This window comes from Echinops telfairi, unplaced genomic scaffold (assembly GCF_000313985.2).
Source record: "Echinops telfairi isolate 266 unplaced genomic scaffold, ASM31398v2 ScPeMD7_2573;HRSCAF=3158, whole genome shotgun sequence".
NCBI classification, from domain to species: domain Eukaryota; kingdom Metazoa; phylum Chordata; class Mammalia; order Afrosoricida; family Tenrecidae; genus Echinops; species Echinops telfairi.
Genome location: NW_022106471.1, coordinates 15935543 through 15956431, shown reverse-complemented (window position 1 = coordinate 15956431; position 20889 = coordinate 15935543). Strand labels below are relative to the sequence as shown.

Sequence of the window (20889 nt, the reverse complement as noted above, 5' to 3'; positions counted from 1 at the left end):
GGCGTCTCCGGGGGCTGCTGGTCGTTGTTGACGATGATCTGGGCGGTCTTGGGCAGGCAGAGGTAGCCCCCGTAGTGGTTCACGCATTTCATGCCGCCTTTGCACGCGTCCGGGACGATGTCACACTCGTCGATATCTGGGGCGGGGGGTGGTGGGGGAAGTCAGGCCAGGCCTTAGAAGGGACCCTGAGCGCAGCACGCCCACGGAGGCCCAGGAGGACGGGGAGAGGGGCGCAGGGGCCCAGATGGAGAGCCCTGCTCAAAGGGGCGGCTCACCTCTGCACTGCTGTCGCACAGGGTCCCACTCGTACCCGTCCGTGCATTGCTGTGAGGGAAGGAAGCAGAGATGGGCCAGGTCGGTTAGCCGGGCAGGTTCTCTCCCCGCCAAACCCCGGCTCCCAAACCTCACTGCCTCCCCTTCCATCCTGACGCCTAGCAACCGGAAAATTGGACCTGGTAGCGGCCCTGCAGGTGTGCGGGACTGTGACTCTTTACAGGAGATGATCCTTTCTCGGGTTAGCTGCTGGTGCTCACGTGTAACCTGTGACACGTGTAACCTCTAAACAGGTCCTAGAAAACGCTGCACTCTTAGGCTGCAGGCCCTTGAGTGTCCCCCCTCGATGTATGATGTGATGGCTATATATGTAATTTTTTTCCTGCCATGTCTGTGCAGGGGGCAGTTTCTCCTTTAAATCACTTTATTGGGGGCTCCTACAGCTTTGATCACAATCCAACCATCCATCCAGTGTGTCAAGCACATTTGCACTTTTGGTGCCCTCATCATTTGGAAAGCATTTTCTTTCTACTTGAGCCCTGGGTATCAACTCATTTTCCCTCCTCACCTATCCTCCCTCCCTCCCTCCCTCCCTCATGGACCCTTGATCATTTATAAATTATCATTATTTTTTCATGTCTTACACCGACCGATGTCTCCCTTCACCCACTGTTCTGTTGTCTGTCCCCCTGGACAGACATTGTGATCATTGTGATCAGTTCCCCCTTTCTCCTCCCACCTTCCCCTTACACTCCTGGTATCGCCACTCTCGTTATTGATCCTGAGGGGTTTATCTGTCCTGGATTCCCTGTGTTTCCAACTCTTATCTGTATCAGTATACATGCTCTAGTCTAGCCGGATTTGTAAGATAGAATTGGGGTCATGCTAGTGGGGGGTTGGACACATTATAGAATGAGAGAAAGTTGTATGTTTCAATGGTGCTATACTGCACCCTGACTGGCTCGTCTCTTCCTTGTGACCCTTCTGTAAGAGGGACCTTTTCTTTCTCAATCAGAGATGTCCGTCATCCCTTTCTTGACTTGAGAATAATATTTTTCTGACTTCTGATGGCTCTTTTTGTCCTACTTAGCATTTCTTCTACATGGTAAATTTTACCCCCAAATCTGAGTCATGTTGTTGTTTTCAGCCCCTCTCTCTGAATCTTTTCCTCCCTGTTCCCATTCAGCGCATCCACCATTTTCTTCACATGTTGCCCTGCCTCCTGGCTTCAGTTCCTACAGTTCTCCCCCACTGCTTCCCTCACAGAATGAGCCATGGGACGGAGCAATTTCTCGAGCCGGACAGTGCCCTAGGTTCTGGGATACACCGAAGACAAGGATCTGGGTCCTGTCTTCAAGTCCAGGTCAGGAGATGATACAGGCTAGTTGGAGCAAGATACCATGTATCACAACACAGTAGGTGTATGGGCCAATGGGTGGACTCTGGAACTAGGATGGGCCTTTCGAGGTCAAGGAGAAGGAGATGTCAAGTGAACTGGGCCTTCTAGGATGATTCGAGTTTCTCCAGGTAGACGTGGGAGTTCCAGGAAGAGGCCCACCCCAGTAAGTGAAGGCAGACCATTCTGGAAGAGTGTGGCTGGGTTGGGGTTGAGGTTTGAGAAGTAGGCAGGGTCAAACCCAGGAAGTCTTTTTGGGGGGCACTAGGAAGAACTGGGCTCTACCCTAAAGCACAGTGATGGCCAAGCTTCACCATGCCTCAGTACCCCCTGGGTGCTTGCTGAGATGCAGATTCCTGCTGAAATGTTGGTTCTATCTATAGGTGGGTGGGGAGCCTGGTGATCTGAAGTCCTGAAAAACAACCCCAGAAGATTCCAATACAGATGGTCTTTGGGCAACCTTTTGAAAAACACTGTTGGTTGATAAGAGGCCACTAAAGGATTTTATCCTCAGGGGGGAGAAAAAAGCAAAACAAACTGGTAAGATGTGTATCTAAGGAAGTTAAATTCATCAGAAAGATGCCTTGGAAGGACTCAACAAAAGTGAGATAAATAAGTAAACAAATCATTCAACAAATAGGTTTAAATTCTATTCATAGAGGCAGGTCGATGCATCCCGCAGATGCCTGCTCCCTAAACAGCTACACGGAAGCAGTGAGATCAGTGGCTATGCTTTAACGATACCTGACACTTTGGGCAACAACTCAAAGCATTTTATATTCCAAATGGGTTTTTGTTTCCCCAACACTATCCAAGCCATGACCATCTTTCTCAGGACCTGTTATTACAATGTGAACTTCGGCATTGTTGTACATGTGTGTGACGGTGTTCTTTCAGGCAGTGCTGGTTCTCATCTACATCAACCACCTTGGTATAAGCCCACCTGGCCTCATGAGTCTAAAAGAGCTCTTTGCTGAACTCCTTATCTCTGCATTCCACAATGACAACACTTCTTCTTCTACTTCATGCCACCTGTCCAGTTCAGACTCCCAGTGGCCTGTAGCCCTCTCTTGTCCGATTAGCACCATCTCTAGGTTCTCTGCAAGATTCAGCTCCAGCCAGTCCTGACTTACCACAGCCTAGACTTTGTCATGGGTTCTTCCGCTTGCATCTTTTGATCATGCTGCTTCTGAATCGGGTGCTTCCTCAGCCTCTGTAGGTCACTGCAAGGCCATCCCTGCCTTGCAGCTCCAGCACAGAGTCCCATCTCCCCAATATGCAAGCATCGGCATTGATCACCACCTTGCTTTTCTGTCTCTTGAACAATGATATAATCTGGATAATAATATTATTTGTACTCGCCTAGAAACTTTGTAGTGTTCAGCAATGTGTTTCCAGGGTAAATTCTCTGAGGTTAAGAGTCAAATTTTCTCCATAAACAAATAAGCTTGAATTCTTATTGACAGAGCTGAGAGTTCTTAGGCACGCCACATATACTTGTCAAGTGAACAGCCAAATGGAGCTGATCTTTAATGTGGAAGGGGAAGACGAGGCTGGCTATCTTGTGGAAATAAGCCATCCTTTTGAGAAGTATCTTTCCAAAGAGGAAAATATTGCAGTTTGCCTGCCTAATTTGTATGGCAAATGGAGAAGCCCTGAAGTTGGTTTTTGGTATTTAGTCCAAATACATTCAATGTGGACCCCCTAGTAAACAAGCCTGCATTTGAAAGGTGCTCTGGTGGTATGGTGCATCACTCCTTGGGCTGCTAACCACTAGGTCAGCAGTTGGAAGCCACCAGTCACTCCGAGGAAGAAAGACGAGGCTGTCTATTTCTGTAAAGAGTTATCATCTCAGAAACTTACAAGGGCAATTCTACCCTGACCCGTAGGGTTACTCTGAGTAGGGGAGCAACTCTATGGGAATGAATTTGAGTGAAGTTTGAGACTCAATTGAACCACATGGCTACACTGCTTACTCCCTGATCTTCCTCCTGAGTTCTAGCCACAGCAGAAAATGGTGGCACTTACCTCATAGGTTGCTTGACATCTCTCTCCACAGGGGGCTACTCAACAAATAGTTACCGCGCATCCTTGGCCCTGAGTTACCAGGCACAAGCGGTTCAAAAAAGGACACACCCAATCTTAACACAAAAAGGGGCAGTGTGTCTGTAAAATCTTACAATCACCGTGAACACAATTGTGGCCTCAAAATGACAGCGTGTAAATGACAGCGTGTAAGCGGCGATGAGAAAGACTTGGGTTAAGACTAGCAGAGGGAAGCCAGCAAGGATGAGGATGTAAAAGGAAGCTGAGCACCAGGTGATGATACAAGTGGTGGCCCCTTCTCTCTTGAGCTTTCTGCAGAAGACAGTGAAGTCTAGCCCAGTTAGAAAGACATGTCTTGGAAAATGAACAGCACAAGCATTTGTTGCTCTTGCTTTGTGCACCTTCAGCAGAGAGAGCAAGAGTAAAGGAACAAAATATGTGTATTTGACTCTAAGGCAGTGGTTCTCAACTTTCCTAATGCCGGGACCCTTTTATAGAGTTCCTCAGGTTGTGGTGACCCCCAACCATAAAATCATTTTCATTGCTACTCCATAAATGTAATTTTGCTACTGTTATGAATTGGGCAACCCCTGTAAAAGGGTCATTCGACCCTCAAAGGGGTCACGACCCACAGGTTGAGAACTGCTGCTCTAAGGTATAGCTCCCCTGAGCAGCATAGTGGGACATTTACCAGATGGAGACTAACATCCTACAGATGATGGATGATGGGATGTCCAAATGTGAGAGGATGTGTATTATCAATAATTGACATTAGCTCACTTTTATTCTCTTTCGAAAATAAAAATAATTTTTAAAAATTACATTTTCTCCAGTAGGATTACTTGATTTTAAGTGGGGAGCAAGTGGAAAATGTGTTTTTCATCTTCTGATGTAGGAGAAATGTCATTCGCCTCACCACGCTGATTAGAAACTGGAAAACACAAACCAAGCTGCAAACAGACCCAGACCCAGCAGCTTCGAGGGAACTTCCGCCCTCAGGGGCGCTCCCCCAGCCATTCCTCCCCAGAGGAGGGGTCAGGTGACATTGCCAAAGACTTTATTCAACATTGGCTTTGCCAGTGCCATGAATGAGTTGATCACATTTTCCTTGGAAATGCCACATGGGCTACTTAGAAAATGCAGGAGTAAAATACACACTCGGCATTTTAAAACCACGTGCCCAGGAGCTGCTACGCTGGTCACACAGTCGATTCGAGGGACATTTGCAGAGTTCACCAGCCACACTATCGTGGAACGTGCAGCCTGCATATATATGTTGAAGAAAGCCACGTGGGGCAAAGATACTCTCGTGCACAAATGAGACAGTGGGTAGCCTGCTTGGTTTACTGGATGGAGGTCTGACTTCATCTGCAGGCACCCGGGGATTTCTCGGATCCGTGGTGGGTTTGCGGCGAGGATTGGGAACATGCAGCTTAGTTTGTTTTTAGTTTGTGAAGGGCTTCCTTTCTCACACCAAGCATTCCGTTCTGGTCCTTATCTCAACTGGGGACCTAGATGAACGTCTGCAAGTACGCTGGCGATTGACAACTCATTCTAAACAGGTCCTTGCTCCAGCATGGTTTAATCAGAGCCCAGCCCACCGAGGCTGGCAGGGGTGGGGCGGGGGTGGGGTGGGGGCAGTGTCACAAAATCCCTCTCCCTCACGCCCCCCCCCTCATCTCAGATTCCATCACCCCTTACCGTGTACGTGATGGTTTCTTCGGTGTCCTGTGAATTGGCCCACGCCAGGGTCAGCAGGATCAGGAAAGGGGTCCTCAACATTGTGAATCTCAAAGAAACCACAGGGCAAACCAAGGCTTAGTCTCCGAAGGGGGTGTACGTGCGCTGGGGCATGGGGGCGGGATGACAAAGCTTTAGTTGGAAGGAAGCCGTGCCCTCCCCTCCACAACCTTCCCGGTCACACGCTGCAGAATTGCATTTATGCATTTTGCTCCATCCAGCGGCGAGGAGTGTATACAAAGGGCTGCCAGGGGGCCCTTTTCTACCGCACCTTCACAGAGGGCTCTAAAGACAGGCTAAAAAGCAAAGGATTCCAAAGATGGTGCGAGTCCCCCCTCACCCCCACTCGCCCCCCAGCAGAGGACGCGGCGCAGCCGTGCACCCTCGGCCTCCGACCGGCCGCTCCCGTGGGTCCCTCCAGCAGCCGGGCCGGGCCGAGCAACTTACCTGCCCACCCACCAGCCTGCGCCACCGCGGCCGCAAACTTTTGTTCCAACACCCAAACGGATCTCTTCCCAGTTTTGGCGGAATTCCCGTCCCCTCCCGGAAGCTCACCCGCAGCCCCCAGCACAAACTCCCATAGGGACACGTCCACGCTGTCCTCCGAGCGCGGCGTCGTTTTAAACACAAAAACAAACAAAAACCCAGGTTGTTTGGGAAAGTAGCTGGCTCTAAATGGCTGATTCTTTTCAGCCCCTGTTCAGCCCGCTGACCACAGGGCTACCTCTACCCCGGGGGCTGCAGCGGCGGCGCGGCTGGCCTGCAGGGGGGCGGCTCGGCCCTCTTTCGGGACCGAGGTTCACAGGCGGCGGCCCCCCTCCCCAACCCCCCCGCGGGCGAGGTGCTCCGCGCTCCAGCTTCTACCCAGCTCCTGCGGTTTGTCAAGACCAGGTGCATCTTACATCTTGGTCCCCCGAAACTTCCTAGCCCACGCTGGTGGCCAAAGCCGGGTCAGTGGGTACCTGGCTCCCACTCACGCCCATCCCAATGGATGTCACCTGGGCGTTCTCGCTCGGTGACAGATCGCGTTCCCAGACGGCTCCCCTCTCCCACCTTCTCCGCCAGGGACCCTGTACATTCCAGGATGGGTCCCAGTTCTCGAGTACATGCGATTCTCGACTCCTCCAGGTGGAGGTTACCCCATCTTACCCGCCCACCCCCATCCCCACCGCCCCAGGGTGCAGATTCCGGGCAGCTGGGCACACAGCTTGGCGCGCCCTCTGCGCGGAGGCCTGGTACCTGGGCTGCCGGGCTGCGCTGCGGTCCGGGCAGCGAGGGGAGTGCGCTCGCACCGGAGAGCTGCCCGCGTGGGTCTGAACTGGCGAGCTCTGGCAGCGGCTGCAGCAGCGGCAGGAGGGGGAGGAGAAAGGGAGGGAAGGGGAAGGGCTGTGGGGGGCGGAGGAGGGAACAGAACGAAGCGCAATGCCTAAGCCAAGTGCAGCCAGCAGGGCAGGACAGCGAGGGCGCAGCTGGGTCTGCACCCCCTCCTTCCCGCCCGCCCTTGCTAGCCTCTCACCCCCAATTCTCCAGCGCCTGGATTCCCTCAGGGCTTAACGTTTTCGGAATCCAGGAAAGACCAGTTGAACATGGCATGTGTGGCTGTTAAGTTAAGGTCTGCAGTTCGATATCATCCTGGGCTGCTGCTGCGGAACTTCCTTTTGGCTTGCGGAGGAGAGGAGGAAGATCTATTATATATCTAACACATATATAATCTATTATCTATCTAATATATATATATATATATATATATAGATAGATAGATAGATAGATAGATATATACCTCTATATATCTATATCTATATATCTATATCTTACCTCCAGTAAGCAAATGCTGAGAGAGTGAGTCAGCGGCAGTCACAGACTCAATCTTGCTGTTCTTCCAATGCTCCTTGGTTGGGGGATGATCTCCTTTCTCAGATGGAGAACAGTGAGCATGCTTTCTTTTCATGTGTTCACTTAACATCCGTTTGTGAGTCCTCTATGCACAAGGTGTCGTGAAGGCCCAGTGGGACTCACACAAACAAAACTGTGAGGCTGGTGCTTGCTTCTAGTTTCTCAAACCTTCTTTTAAAAGGCCCCCTTTCCCATGGGCTGCCTCTCTTCACTGGTTCCCTTGCTGGGGATCATGATAAGATATTCAAAGTGGACCATTCCACCTTCACATTTCTTGCTAATGGTGGAATTCCAGGCATCTGAAGAGAGGAATAAATCCTCATCAAAAGATTACCCATAGATTGTGGCTATCTCTGACATCCCCAACTTTGGAGATAGACCCTCAGCTTACATCCACAGCAGCCTCTATAGAAGCACTTCTAAAGAAGCCAACAGCCAAAGGCGCATCCTTTCTTGAAGGAGGAAACCTGCACAATGAGCATGTGAAGGGTTCCCTCTGTCCTCCAGAGCAGACGCGGAGGGAACAAAGACAAAGGACCTGCTCTCGCCTTCCTAGATGACCTGGTCAAAACCAGAGACTGCCAATTAGAGAATGGCAGCCGTGAATATCAAAGACTGAAGAAGAATGGACACATGAATTACGGTGCTGAAAAGTACCACAGAGTGTCCACAGAACAGATTAATCTGTTCTGCAAGAAGCACACCCAGAACATTCTTCGAAGTGAGGACAGCAGGACTTCTTGCCTCATGTCCTGTGGAAAGATACGGTGAGCTGCTTCCATAAGAATGTGGAGCCAAAAAAAGAAAGAATGCCAAGCCTTGGACATGCTGTGGGGCAGTTCTACTCTGTGCTACCAAGTTACTGTGAGTCACAGTGGACACAACAGCAGTGGACTTAGTTTGGGTGCCCAAGCCTTGGAGTGCCCAGGTTTACACACGAATCGGTCTCTGTCACCTGTCCTCGGGTTCCTCCTGTGTCTCTGCTGTTTTCTATCAAACTCAGAAGTGACCAGGTTTAGGATCCACCCTACGTTGCTAATACATAGCCCTAACTGGTTTTATACCTTAACTGATTGAATGATGGAAGGAAATGAAGTTGCATTAGATTTGGTGACATCACAAATTTGGGGGTCACGATGCCATGACATACTTTGAGAGGGACGCAATTCAATTAATCTATGTGCTTTAATACTTTTCTCATTAAAAATTCCCTGAAAATCACTCAAAGCCCTAAGGACCCACCAAACACCCAAACTAAGTCCACTGCTGTTGTGTCCACTGTGACTCATAGTAACTTTGCAGCACAGAGTAGAACTGCCCCATAGTGTGTCCAAGGCTTCGCATTCTTATGGAAGCACGTCGCCGTATCTTTCTCCTTCAGATGGACTGGTGGGTTCAACCTTTCTGCCAACCTTTCCGTAAGCAGTCCTGGGTTTAACTAATCTGACACCTGAGCTCCTTCAGGGCTTGTATGGATCCTAAGTGAATTAAATTGTGGAGCTGCTAAGCCCTATAGTTAAAATTCAACTACGAATATTCATGGGTGTATAGTGGATTCGAAAATGAAAGCTGTAGAAACATGGATTTGGCATAAAGGCAGTGAAGATGGGGCAGTCGACACGGGGGATCAACAATAGGGTGACCAACTTGTCTTAGTGTACTGGGGATTTTCTCAGTTTCCACCCTGGCAGTCTGGTTTCTTTCTGCACGTTCAAAGTGATTTTACTACCATGTTTCCCTAAACAGATATCTTCTAAAAGAAGTCCTTGGTTTTCTCATAAATGTGATGGAATATGATCTGTAACAAATATATGTGAAAACTCATTCAATGCCATCAAGGGGATTCTGACTTATAGTGACTCTAATGACCGGGTAGACCTACCCTTCAAGATTTCAAATCTTGATGGCTATTGAAAGCCTTATCTTTTGACTTTAGAGAAACTGGTTGTTTTGAACTGTGGACCTTGCAGATCACAGTCCAATGTGTAACCACTATACCATTAGGGCTCCTACCAAAGCAGCTGATAGTGACCCTATTTGGGTTTCCAAGGCTATAAATCTTTATAGGCACAGATAGCCTCATCTTTCTCCCATAGAGCAGCTGATAGGTTTGAACCACTGATTTTGTGGCTAACAGTGCAAAGCATACCCAAAAACTAGGCCTCCTTGTACCAGGTATTAGAGAGGGTCAAAGTTGATAAGAGTCAGAACTCTGTTCTCCAGAGCCCACAGACAAGTCCAGAAGATAACATTTCAGGCATCGTTTTTAAGTTGCACATTTTCTCAGGTCTCTGAAAGCAGGCTACACCTTACATTGACAGTGTTGAGCTCTACTGGGCAGTGCTTTTTCTTTCTCAAGAAGCCTTGGAGAGGCATTCGGCTACCAACCACAAGATCAGTGTTTCCAAGCCATTTCAGGGAAAGGAGGAGGCTGTTTGTGCCTGAAAAGATTCATAGTCTCAGAAACCCCAGAGAATCACTATGCTCAGAATCAGCTTGATAGCAGTGGCTTTGGGGATTTTATTTTTGCTTTTCTTTCTTTTTTACAATCATTTTATTGGGGACTCGTACAGCTTTGATCACAATCCTTCCATCCATCCATTGTGTCAAGCACATTTACACATTTGTTGCCGTCATCATTTTCAAAACATTTTCTTTCTACTTGAGACCTTGGTATTTGAGAAGTCTGATTTCTTAACAAACTCCTTAGTCCTAGACAATCTGGGATACCTGGCCACCTTAAAGGTGTGTTGTAAAGAAAACGGGACATGGAGTCAGGAGTTCTTATCTGAACTTTGCCTTCTTCTAGCTTAAGGTGACCAGACATCCCGATTTTGGTGGGACAGTCCTGATTTTTAACAATTTTTCCTGTGTCCCGCGGCATTTTTGAAAAGTCCCGATTTTTGGAAAGAATGCATGACAAGCTAGGGTATATGGTTTTTGGCTGCCGTGTGGCTATTTCGCCAGGATATGAGTTTTACCAATGGTGTCCTGCTTTACCAATGCTAAAATCTGGTCACCTGATTATGGCTGGGTAGCTGTAGCAGCCCTCCGTTTCTTTGAATCGTGTTTGTACATTTGTTGCTGGTATAGCAGCACTCACCTGTAGTGATGGTATTGTAAGCCTCAAGCCGACATCGACTGCTATCACATTGACTCTGACTCATGTGAACCTTTGCAGGGTTTTAGAGACTGTAATTCTTTAAGGGAGCAGACAGACTCATCTTTCTTCCAGTGCTAACTTAGCAAGACTTCCTAGGCCCGAACTTGGCCGTTCGGCCTGGTGACCTGCAGTGTTGGTGCCTTCTTTGGTAGCTCCCATTGTACGGATGCACCTGGGCTTATCAATAGCACTGGTCCACAGCTCCATGCTTTTCTGACTGGGAGAGGAACCATTCCTTGTCATCAAGACTACCCAGCTACTCCCTAATCCAGATGTATTACAACGAAACTTATTTTCCTTATAATTTTATGGTTGGGCTTGTAGCCAAAATCTCCTATAGCCATGAAATTGGTTCAGGAATGACAGACATGCTCTAAGATAACCCTTCCCTCTGCCCTAGTGAGGGATCAGAGTAGCATGGGGCTTGGGGTTGGAAGCTTGGACTCAAGACGTGATGGTGCTGTTCAACAGTAATGCCTCGTGGGCCTCAGTCTCCTCATATGTAAAACGAAGTTTATAAAAGCTCCTGTAAAGTTTTTATGCCACCACTCATTCGTCTGTGTCTGAGCTTAGTGACTCAGACTTCTTGTTTGATAGGATGAAAAAAAGCTATTGTTGGAATTTTTTTTTCTTTTACGCTTGTAACCATCTCTAGTTTATGGGATATTTATAAAACACACAGTCTGGACACTTTTCCTGCTGCAGTCGTGGTGGCTGGGTCATGGTAACACGTGACTTCATACAGAGCAGTATTCTGCAATGAAAGTATTTGGGGGAAGTGGCTCAGAGAGAGCTTTTTGAATTTCAAGTGGCTTTTGGAATTATATTTCCTTACTTATATTAAATTGTAATTTACACTTACATAGCCAGAAACTGTAGTAAGCATTTTACGTGTGTTAAATGAATAGCACTATTATTGCCCACATTTTACTAGAAAGCAAATTGAGGCACGGAGCAGTGAAGTTACTTGATCCAAGGCACATACTAATGAGCAGCACAGTGGGGGCTCTGAAGCAGCCAGTCTGGTGCCAGATCTCCTGCTCAAAATGTTTCTCTAAGCTCCTCCGCAGCATTTGAGTTTAGGGAAAGGATAGAAGCATAGATGATTACTTCAATGGACTGCAGCTAAGAGACTCAAACTGGATATAGGCTAAGCAGGCTGCAATCGGGGATTGTACTTAATTCCCCTTGCTAGATTTCTATGAACTTAGGGGAATCTGAGCTTTTTGAGGAGCTGCTTGGTGCCCCCCAAATTGAGTTTCAGATGAGACTCACAGATATCAATGACCATGAATTGTGCATGAAGTCTTTGTTTCCTGTAGCGTGTGTATCTGAGCCAGGAGTGACCCTTTAGTGCAGTTCAGTTCTGAGAGGGACTGGTTGAAGTGCAGACCAGCCGTGGCCCCCAGGGACCCAGGGAATCCCTGGCATTCTGGAGACCACGTTATGAATTGCAGAATTGACCTACGGTTTCTGGTCACCTGGCTAAGCTCCAGGCAACATTTGGGACCCGAGGCTTATAAATACTCTCTTTGGAAGCTTTTGCAAGGAGACAAGGCTGGAGCCAGCGTTGATGGAAGAAAGCCACCACCTTCCGTTCACACAAGGAGTTTGTTTGTTAAGTACCAGCATTCTTGATGACGTGATACAAATTCATCACTGACCACTGATGGGTGTGTATGCACTGTTGAAAGAATTACGTTGATTCAATTATTTCTATTCCAGAGCAACTTCCTCTTGATGCTTAAAAACTCAGTAGTTTTCAATAGCTAAGTGTACCATGACTCTCCACAGAAGCACACGGATGGGTTTCCGAAACAAGTTGGTCGACGTGGCTCCTTATGTTCTGTTCAGTGCTACACGGTTTGGATGCTCCTGGGGCCTTTCATCATTCCCTGGATGGGATCCATATCAGACCAAAAGAAAGGATGAATTTAACTGAGCTTTGGACCGATGTTTCAAAGTGCACGTGTGTGCACACGCACGCCCTCCCCAAACTCACTGACATCAAGTCGATTCCAAATCCTCACGGGACTAGAGGACGGCGTGGAGCTGCCTCTGTGGATTTCTGAGACGGTCGCTGTTAGGGGAGTAGAAAGCCACAGGTGTCTCCCCTGGAGGAGCTGGTGGTTTCTAACTGCTGACCTTGTGGTTCGCAGCCTGACTCCTTACCCATGATGCCACCAGGACTCCCACCGAACACACGTAGATCCTATAAACCTGTGCACAAAAGATACTGTCGAGATCAAGTTTCTCGTTAAAGTAAGGCTCTCCCCCATCCTTCCCCCTTAACCCACGGACAGAGGCCTGCGTCTGAGAAGAGGATTGATGGAAGTACGTTCAGGCTGGATGGCACGGTTAGCCTGATGGAATACCGGCGCGTTTGAGGACTCCTTCATTCTATGACAGTCATTGGTTTCTAGTTTAGTACTGGCGATTGAGTGCCAGAACCATTCTTCTTTGGGATAGATTTGGTGAAACTCTTTTTCTGAATGCTAAGCAAGCATGGGCAAATCTTCCGTCATCTGGAGCTTGTAAATTACTCTGAAATTCTGGGAATTTTATTGGAGGTTTGATTTCATCCTAGAGTGGAGAAAACTTTGGATGAATGAAAAGCAAATCAATCAGGAGTGACTGGAACCAGTAAGTAGGATTTCCTTGGAGCGAGAAACTGTGTGATGTAAATCCACTGCTTTAAAAACACACCCAGGAGGGCCCACTAACCGGGGATCCGGCCGGTCGCCCAGGGCAACTTCCGAGGTGGGCACAGGTGGGCGCTGTGTTTTGTTGTCGGTGAAGAGCAAATTTCGCTTTTCCGGAAACTGCATTTGGTTAATCAAGGCTGGTGGGGCTTCAAGATGATTGTCTTATGGAGCATGACATGAAAAATAAGACCCTTTGAGAATTAGTCATTTTATTTCAGTGTGTAATTTAAGGATCTGGGTCACCACTCATCTACTTTTTCCCATTTGAAACCTTTCCATGGCATTTGTTGACTTTTAGAGTTTTCTATGTTCCACTGTTCCATAACTTTTGTTGACTTTTAGAGTTTTCCATGTTCTACATACAAACGTTGCTTCACCTTATTAGATTTATGTTCTTATTTTCACTCTTGAAAGCTAGGTCTCCAAAACAACATTGCCCATTCAACACATTCTAGGTGTTCAATTTCGTCATCTCAATTACATGAATCTTGTGCAACCACCCCCATAATCATTCTCTCTTGTTTTCTAAACAATAGTTCCCTCTTCCTCTTCCCCGCGCTCCTCTGCTAACTACTGGTAAACTGGGGTCTAATAAACTCGTTGTCTATAAGTGAGATCAAACAATAGCTGCCCCCCTGCTGGCATAGTGGTTTCTCGTTGGGCTCCTAATTATGAGGTCAGCAGTGGGAGACCACCATCCTCGTTGCCGAAGAACGAGGAGGCTTTCTACTCCCATAAAGGGTTACAGTCTCCGAAACCCACAGGGACAGCGCTATCCTGTCTTACAGGGTCTCCATGAGTCAGAATTGCCGTGATGGCCGTGAGTCAATTTCCTTTTGGTGACTGACTGACTTCACTGAGCATGTGAGTTTTTGTTCATCCCGTGCTGTGGCACAGCTCGGGAGTTCATTGTTCTCATCCATGTCTCTCTCTGTCTGGATAGTACTCCCTTACACGTCTAGACCACACGATGTTTCTTCATCCATTCATTCCCTGATGGACAGTTAGGTTGTTGCACCTTTTGGCAATTGTGATAGTGCTGCAAAGAAGATTGAGGAGCACTTACCTGTGAAGTTGCTACTCTCAAGCCAGTTGGGTACAGACCTAGGAGCAGAATTGCTGAGTCATATGGTAACTCTGTTCAACTTTCTGAGGGACTTCCAAACGCTTTTCCACAGCAACTCTTCCATGTTGCATGCCTGCCAGTAATGCATGGACAAGGGTTCGGATTTTAACACATCCTCAGCAAAATGAATTATTATTATTTTTTATCTTGGCCATTCCAGTCTGTGTGAACTGATAGCTCATTGTGATTGTGACTTGCACAAAAATCAACTCTTGAACAGTTGATGAAGAAACTCTGGTGATACAATGGTGATACAATTCATTCCTAATAAAAAGGCTGGTGGTTCGACCCCACTCGCGGCTCTGTGGAGAGCCTACGGGGAAGTTTTATTCTGGTCTATAGTGTCACTGTGAGTCAGTTTCGACACGGTGATGGTGGGTCTTAGTGCACGATGGTGAGCATTTTTAATGTGGTCATTGGTAACTTAAATGTCTTCCTTGTTGAAGTATCTGTTCAGGTCCTTTGCTCATTTTTCCTTGGGGCATAACAAGAATACAAGCAAGAAAAGACATAAATTAGATCTTATAAAATCAAGGACTTTTATTTATCAACGGGATTTGTCAAAATAGTGAGAAAATATTGGGAATCATATATTCAACCAGGATGCATATCTACCGTATAAGTAAACCTACAATAACTTAACAACAAAAGATAAACAACTTTAATGAAAATATTACTCATCTGCCATTTTGCGAATACTTAAATGTGTATCTTGTATACTGCTTACAATCTCTTTAAAATCTGTTAAAAATCTCTTTGAAATTTTAAAGATAATTGTTTTAGGGCTGGTAGCTGGGCAGGCGGCAGCAGCGGCCTCTGGGCAGTGGAGGGGGCACCAGGGCTGTTCTCGTGGAGGCAGCACCATGGTCACCGGGTAGTGGGGCAAGTTGGCTGCCAACGGGGCTGGTGGGAGAACTGCTCCTTGGGAGGGGCGGGTGGGGGCGGGAGGGGCCGGCAGCTGTTCGGCCCTGGCACTTTTTCAGTTTTTTGGGTGTCGCAGAGGCGATCCCTCAGAGCAAGTCCATGTCCCTGATTCCCGGAGCAACTACAGCCACTGCCTAACCTGGAAAGCAATTCAGAAACACACCGAAGAAGAGATTCTTTGAGGATGAGGTACTTCCAGGTGTTGCCACGTTTAATTCTCAGGACAGTTTTATGGGGAGGAATGCCAGCTCCTGAGCAGGCCTCTTTGTGGAGGAGGGGCAACCACAGACTCACCAGGAAGCTACCTGCCCCTCACCCCCACCTCACCCCCTGCCCAGGCGTGGAGCCGGAGACCACAGCCACCGCCGTTCTAGCCTCCGTGAAGGATCAGTTATTTCCCAGGAGAACAACAGATATGCCAAATATTGGTGTAAGCAAGCCTAGAGGTTCTGACCCAGCTCATCCCAAGGCCTGTCTCATCTGGGCAGAGCCCGAGCAGGGGCCCCTCTGCTCCCCGGAGCAGACATCTAGCTCTCCATGAACCTGAGGGATCATTGGGTGGCTCAAGAAGTTTAACACAAATGAATCCTGACTCCGACAGTGGATACCAGGAAGCAGGGGGCTTCCACCCAGCCAGAATGTGGGCAAGGCACATAAGAGGCAGCAGCATTCATTCTTAGCATCGACTAATCACCATTTGGTGAGGAATTCAAGAGCCGAAGGACAAACTCTGGTTCAGCCATCAGCAGCCAATCAGAGCCGTGAGAAGAGGGAGTTCAGTTCCATCTAAAGCAGTCTCCTTATGTGATCAGCACAGGCACATCTGCTTCAAGGGGGTCACTGAGAACTTCTCTGGGTAGTGGATTTGGCTCTCCATCAGTAACCAACACTTGACTGCTGAACCCCACTGCATCTTCCTCCACAACCTGACCTGCTCAGTGGGTAGCCTCTCCATTCTCGCACAGAGACCCGGCTCTCCAACTGCTGTACAGCGGATTGGGTCTGTCACTTCCAGGCAGACCTCCAATCCCCCTCAGTACCAGACCGCCACCAGAGTGGGGTCCCCACTAACCCTGATGGATGCAGACTCGAGTAACTGCCCCTGCCCAAAGCCAGGTGGGGTCGTCATCCCCCAAACGCTCCAGGATGACCGCCGTACCACAGCACCTGGGACCTTCACTGCAAAGGACTGCTCATGACATGGACCCAATGGGACCGCAGCAGCTCGACAGTGAAGAAAGGATAGTGCCCCCTCGGCCAGACAGCCTGAGGGAGGTCATATGCTTGCCAGCACAGCCAGCTGGGGCAAGAACTTCGTCCACCGGTGCCTCCCGACTTGCACATCACTCCTGTCTACCAAGGGCGAACCTATCCCAGCCCAGCGTCCTGCAGCCCTAATCATGCAACTGTGGGACTCCAAGGATCACAGACAGCCTTGGATCGCACAGGCTCAGGGGTTGGAAATCCACACAGGACGTCGAGCCAATGAAGTACCCTTGCGTGCCAAAGAAATAAGTATGCTTTGAACACAGCAGCTACCTACGCAGAGCCCTCCAGGCAGTGCAGGCGTGCAATTACAGCAGGCTGCAGCATGCACCACCAGCTGGTGCTGGGACCACAAGACCCCCATCAATAGACAGGATTCAGAAAGACCCCAGGGAGTTTGCCTGGTGAGATCCCGAGTTGCAGCACCAGTTCCTGTGGGTGCAGGCCAACGCCACCTCGGGGACAACGAGGTGAAGATGGAGGCGTGTAGGTTGGGGGGAGTCAAACAGCTGCTTGACCTGTTGGACCACAGAGTGCTGGAAGTTCAGAAGGATGCTTGTGGTGCTCTCCGAAACCTTGTTTCTGGCAAGTCCACAGATGAGCATAAAATAGCAAGGTGGAATGTTGGTGGCATACCTGCCTTGTTGTGACTGCTGAGAAGGTCTATGGATGCGAAGGGAGGGAGCTGGGGATAGGAGTTCTTGGAATCGACCCTCGTGATGCTGTGAAGATGCCACTCATTCGTGATGCTCTCTCCACCTTAACAAACACTGTGATCCTTCCACATTCAGGATGGAAGAACGCTTCTTTTGATGATGATCATAAAATTAAATTCCAGACGTTCCTGCGGAACATGACAGGCTGCCTGAGAAACCTCAGCTCCTTGGGGGAGGAAGTCTGGAAGCAAATGTGATCCTGTGGTATGGGATCCACGCCTGTGTGGACACATCTGATTACAGCAGCCGGACAGTGGGGAACTGTGTGTGCACTCTGAGCAACCTGTCCTATCGGCTGGAACTGGACGTCCCTCAGGCCTGGCTGCTGGGGCTCAACGAATTGGATGACTTACTAGGAAAAGAGTCTTCCAGCAAAGACTCGGAGCCTCACTGCTGGGGGAAGAAGAAGAAAAAAAGACGAGGTTGCCACAGGAGGATCAGGGGGACGGGTTTGTCCTCTCCTAGGGCTGTCAAAGGCCCCAAGGGGGTTGAGATGCTGGCGCATCCATCGTTAGCGAAACCCTATTTGACTCTCCTCACAGAAAGCTCAAACCCAGCCACCTTGGAAGGCTCTGCTGGCTCTCTCCAGAACCTCTGTGCTGGCAACTGGAAGTTTGCAGCGTACATCAGGGCGGCGGTTCAGAAAGAAAACGGGCTCCCCCGCCTCGTGGAACTCCTGAGAATGGACAACGATAGAGCCGTTTCTTCCGTGGCAACTGCCTTGAGGAATATGCGCTAGATGTCCACAGCAAGGAGCTCACAGGTGAACGTGCCGTGTGAGGCCTAGCCACCCGGCTCCCAGGTGGGAACCGCCCCAGCATCCTCTCGGACGAGACATGGCGGTCGTCCGCTGTGCTCTGCATGAGGGCACCAGCAACAACATGCAGGACGCCAAAGCCCTGGCCGACTCCGGTCAACATCACCAAAGGCCGAGGAGACCGATCATCTCTGAAAGTGGTGAAGGCAGCAGCCCAGGTCTTGAATACATTATGGCGATATCAGGACCTCCGGAGGAGCCTTTATAAGAAGGATGGGTGGAATCAAAACCATTTTATCACACCTGTGGCGACACTAGAGCCGGAGAGATTCAAGTCGCGTCCTTCCTTGTCTACCACCAACCAACAGATGTCACCCGTCAGGCAGTCGGGCTCCAGCAAACCGTCACCAATTTACATCCGCTCCTATTCCTCACCAGCAAGAGAACCGGAGAGAGGGCGACAGCACAGCAGGTGTGTTTCACGCAGGACTCCAGCAGAAAGAACCGCGATGAGTGCCAATTATAGTTAGTCTCCTCATCGCTACGAAGATCCTGATGTTGAGACCGAGTCCACTCTCCAGCGCCTACTGGTTACTCAACACAATACGGACTGAAACCGAGCACCAAGCACGTAGACTTTTACTCCACAAAACAACCTTCTTGCAGAGCAGAACAGTCCCCATGGTCCCCGACTCGTGGGCGAGCACCAAAATGCCCGGGAGAGGGATGTCTGGACCGTTGTTTGGATTGCGATGGAAAAGCCGTTTTGCTGATTCCATGGTGACCAGTGAGTGTGAAATGACAGGAAGGAGCGAAGAGCAAACTTCTTTGTTTTCTTTTTTGAGGAGTTATCAGGGAAGTAAGAGAACCTTTGAGAGAGAGGACGTTGTAAGCTCTGTTTAGACGTTAGGTGTAATTACCTGTAGATTCTCTAGTCTGGGGATGGTGGGGGTGGCGTATGTGATGAGAGGTTTGAGAAATGGGTGAAAGGAGATGGGGGATGTATAGGTCAACTCAAATTAAAGATGATTTTCTTTAATGTGAATAAAGTTATGTTCTGATAGTTTGTACAGAAAAAAAATGAAATGGATGCCCTTCATGTTTTATTGCTATTACTAAATGTCAAGATTGTATGCTATTATTATGTCTTGTAAATTTCTTCTGTTGGTGTAAATATGGAAATGCCACATTGGTTAAGTGCCATCATTTGTAATTCAGTGTGTCATTTGAAAAGAGATTTGAAGAACCCGATAGCTCACAACACAAATGGGAAACCCGAGGAAGTGTCAGCAACTAAAAACCAACTTCAGCACCCTTTGTTTACAAAATGCATAGTGTACTTTTGAAGCCCAAAGTCCGGTCTGGGTTTCGCTCGGCCACTCCCATCCCTTGCCTCTTGCATCAGCCACTTCACTGCCACTGTCTGTGCACAGCGAAGAAGAGTAAACGTGGACATTTCATCCTTGGGCACAAACGTTGTTTTAGGGAACAATCTTTGAGCAAAACCATAATGACTTTGTGTATGCTAAAATCTAGACTTGAAAAAATATGTCATAGCATTAGTAAGTCTAATTTATGACCTTTTCCTAGTGTGTCATATCCTATACCCATGGAATGATTGACACCGAAGCCTACAATGAAATGGATATGATTTTCCTTCTCAACTCAGAGGAATTTTAATGCATACATTATTTTGATAAATTAGTGTTGACTAACTTCTTTCTCAATATAGAATGTGAGATAACTGGGGGGAAAACCCTTCTACTTAGAATTTATAGTGTGTTGAAAACATAGAATATAAGAAATAAGGCACATCAGACTTTTATTGCTGATTAAATAGGGACAATTTGGAAATCTATTCAAGGTAAGAGGTTGAAAGTTTACCTATCCACAAGGGAGACATTGCAAGGCTATTGCTTGGTCATAGTTTTCTTGTTGTTCTTTTAAAAAATAACTCTGTTCAAGCAGATGCTTCAAGTGCAGTTAAGTTTTTAAAGGGCCAAAAATTATAAAATGTTGTTGGATTTGTTCAAGTCAATTGGAAAAAATGGTAGGGTCAGTAAGGTCTCTACAATCTAATCTAAGCATAGAGGAATTTATTTCACGGTTAAAAGGAAAAAGAAAACCAAGAGGGGATCTTAGCAACCACCGGCTCCAATTTTCTCATGAAACTTGGAATTAGATTACTTGTCCATGTTAGCATAATGAGTTAGTGGCACAGCCAAGGAAAAGAACCAGTTGTCTTGTCTCCACCCCTTTCAAATATCCCACTCCCCAGCCCTTTCCTGTTGTATCCAATCACCTCTTTCAGTGTAATGTAATCGATCTTTACTGTCATCTGTGCATAAATACACAGTACATACTCAATGAGGCTTGCTCTCTAGGAGTTATTGGGCGAAGCCAGCATGTTCAGAAGGAAATGGATTTTCTCTCTCTTCTTTCTCAAGAAGAGACTTCGGGACTTTGTCTGTTCATACCCCTTCCCGCCCAGGTTGCAGAATTTTCTCTATCAGCTTGATGCCCAAAATGCACATTGCTTCAAAAGACAATTCTCTACTTGCTCCTATACTCGAAACCCTCTTGTTGGTTATGATGCTCATCCTGTTGCCTCTAGGGGACCTTCTCCCCACACTTGGATGGATAATCCACGTGGTCAGCCTGGCTTTGATTTTAGTGCCCCTTCCAGAGATGACTCCTCCATTGGTTTTTCTCCTCAATGCCATGCCTTCCAGCCATTGAGCAAGTGATCTATATTCACCCTTCCCGCAAGGTCCTGGGCCTTTCCCCCTAGTCCATATAAATTCCTAGGAACTCACCTGTCTACCCAGACAGTGGCTTCATGAGTTAGGCATTGGGCTATTAACTCCAAGGTGGGCTGTTCAAA

General features: G+C 48.1%; 1 protein-coding gene and 1 pseudogene across 1 annotated transcript in view; one reads left to right on the top strand and one right to left on the bottom strand.

Annotated features, from left to right (window-relative positions):
- The window catches only part of EFEMP1 (EGF containing fibulin extracellular matrix protein 1), a 72676-nt gene extending 65907 nt beyond the window's left edge, over positions 1 to 6769 (bottom strand). Inside the window, exons 1-4 of the mRNA XM_013006549.2 lie at positions 6695 to 6769; positions 5417 to 5504; positions 276 to 324; positions 4 to 136 (exon numbers count right to left, since the gene is read on the bottom strand). Coding sequence (XP_012862003.1) covers positions 4 to 136; positions 276 to 324; positions 5417 to 5497 — 263 coding nt within the window. The 5' untranslated portion in view covers positions 5498 to 5504; positions 6695 to 6769. The remainder of the gene's footprint in view (positions 1 to 3; positions 137 to 275; positions 325 to 5416; positions 5505 to 6694) is intronic.
- Positions 6770 to 7981: 1212 nt separating this feature from the next.
- LOC105979322 lies at positions 7982 to 19451 on the top strand (annotated as a pseudogene).
- The last annotated feature ends 1438 nt before the right edge of the window (positions 19452 to 20889 follow it).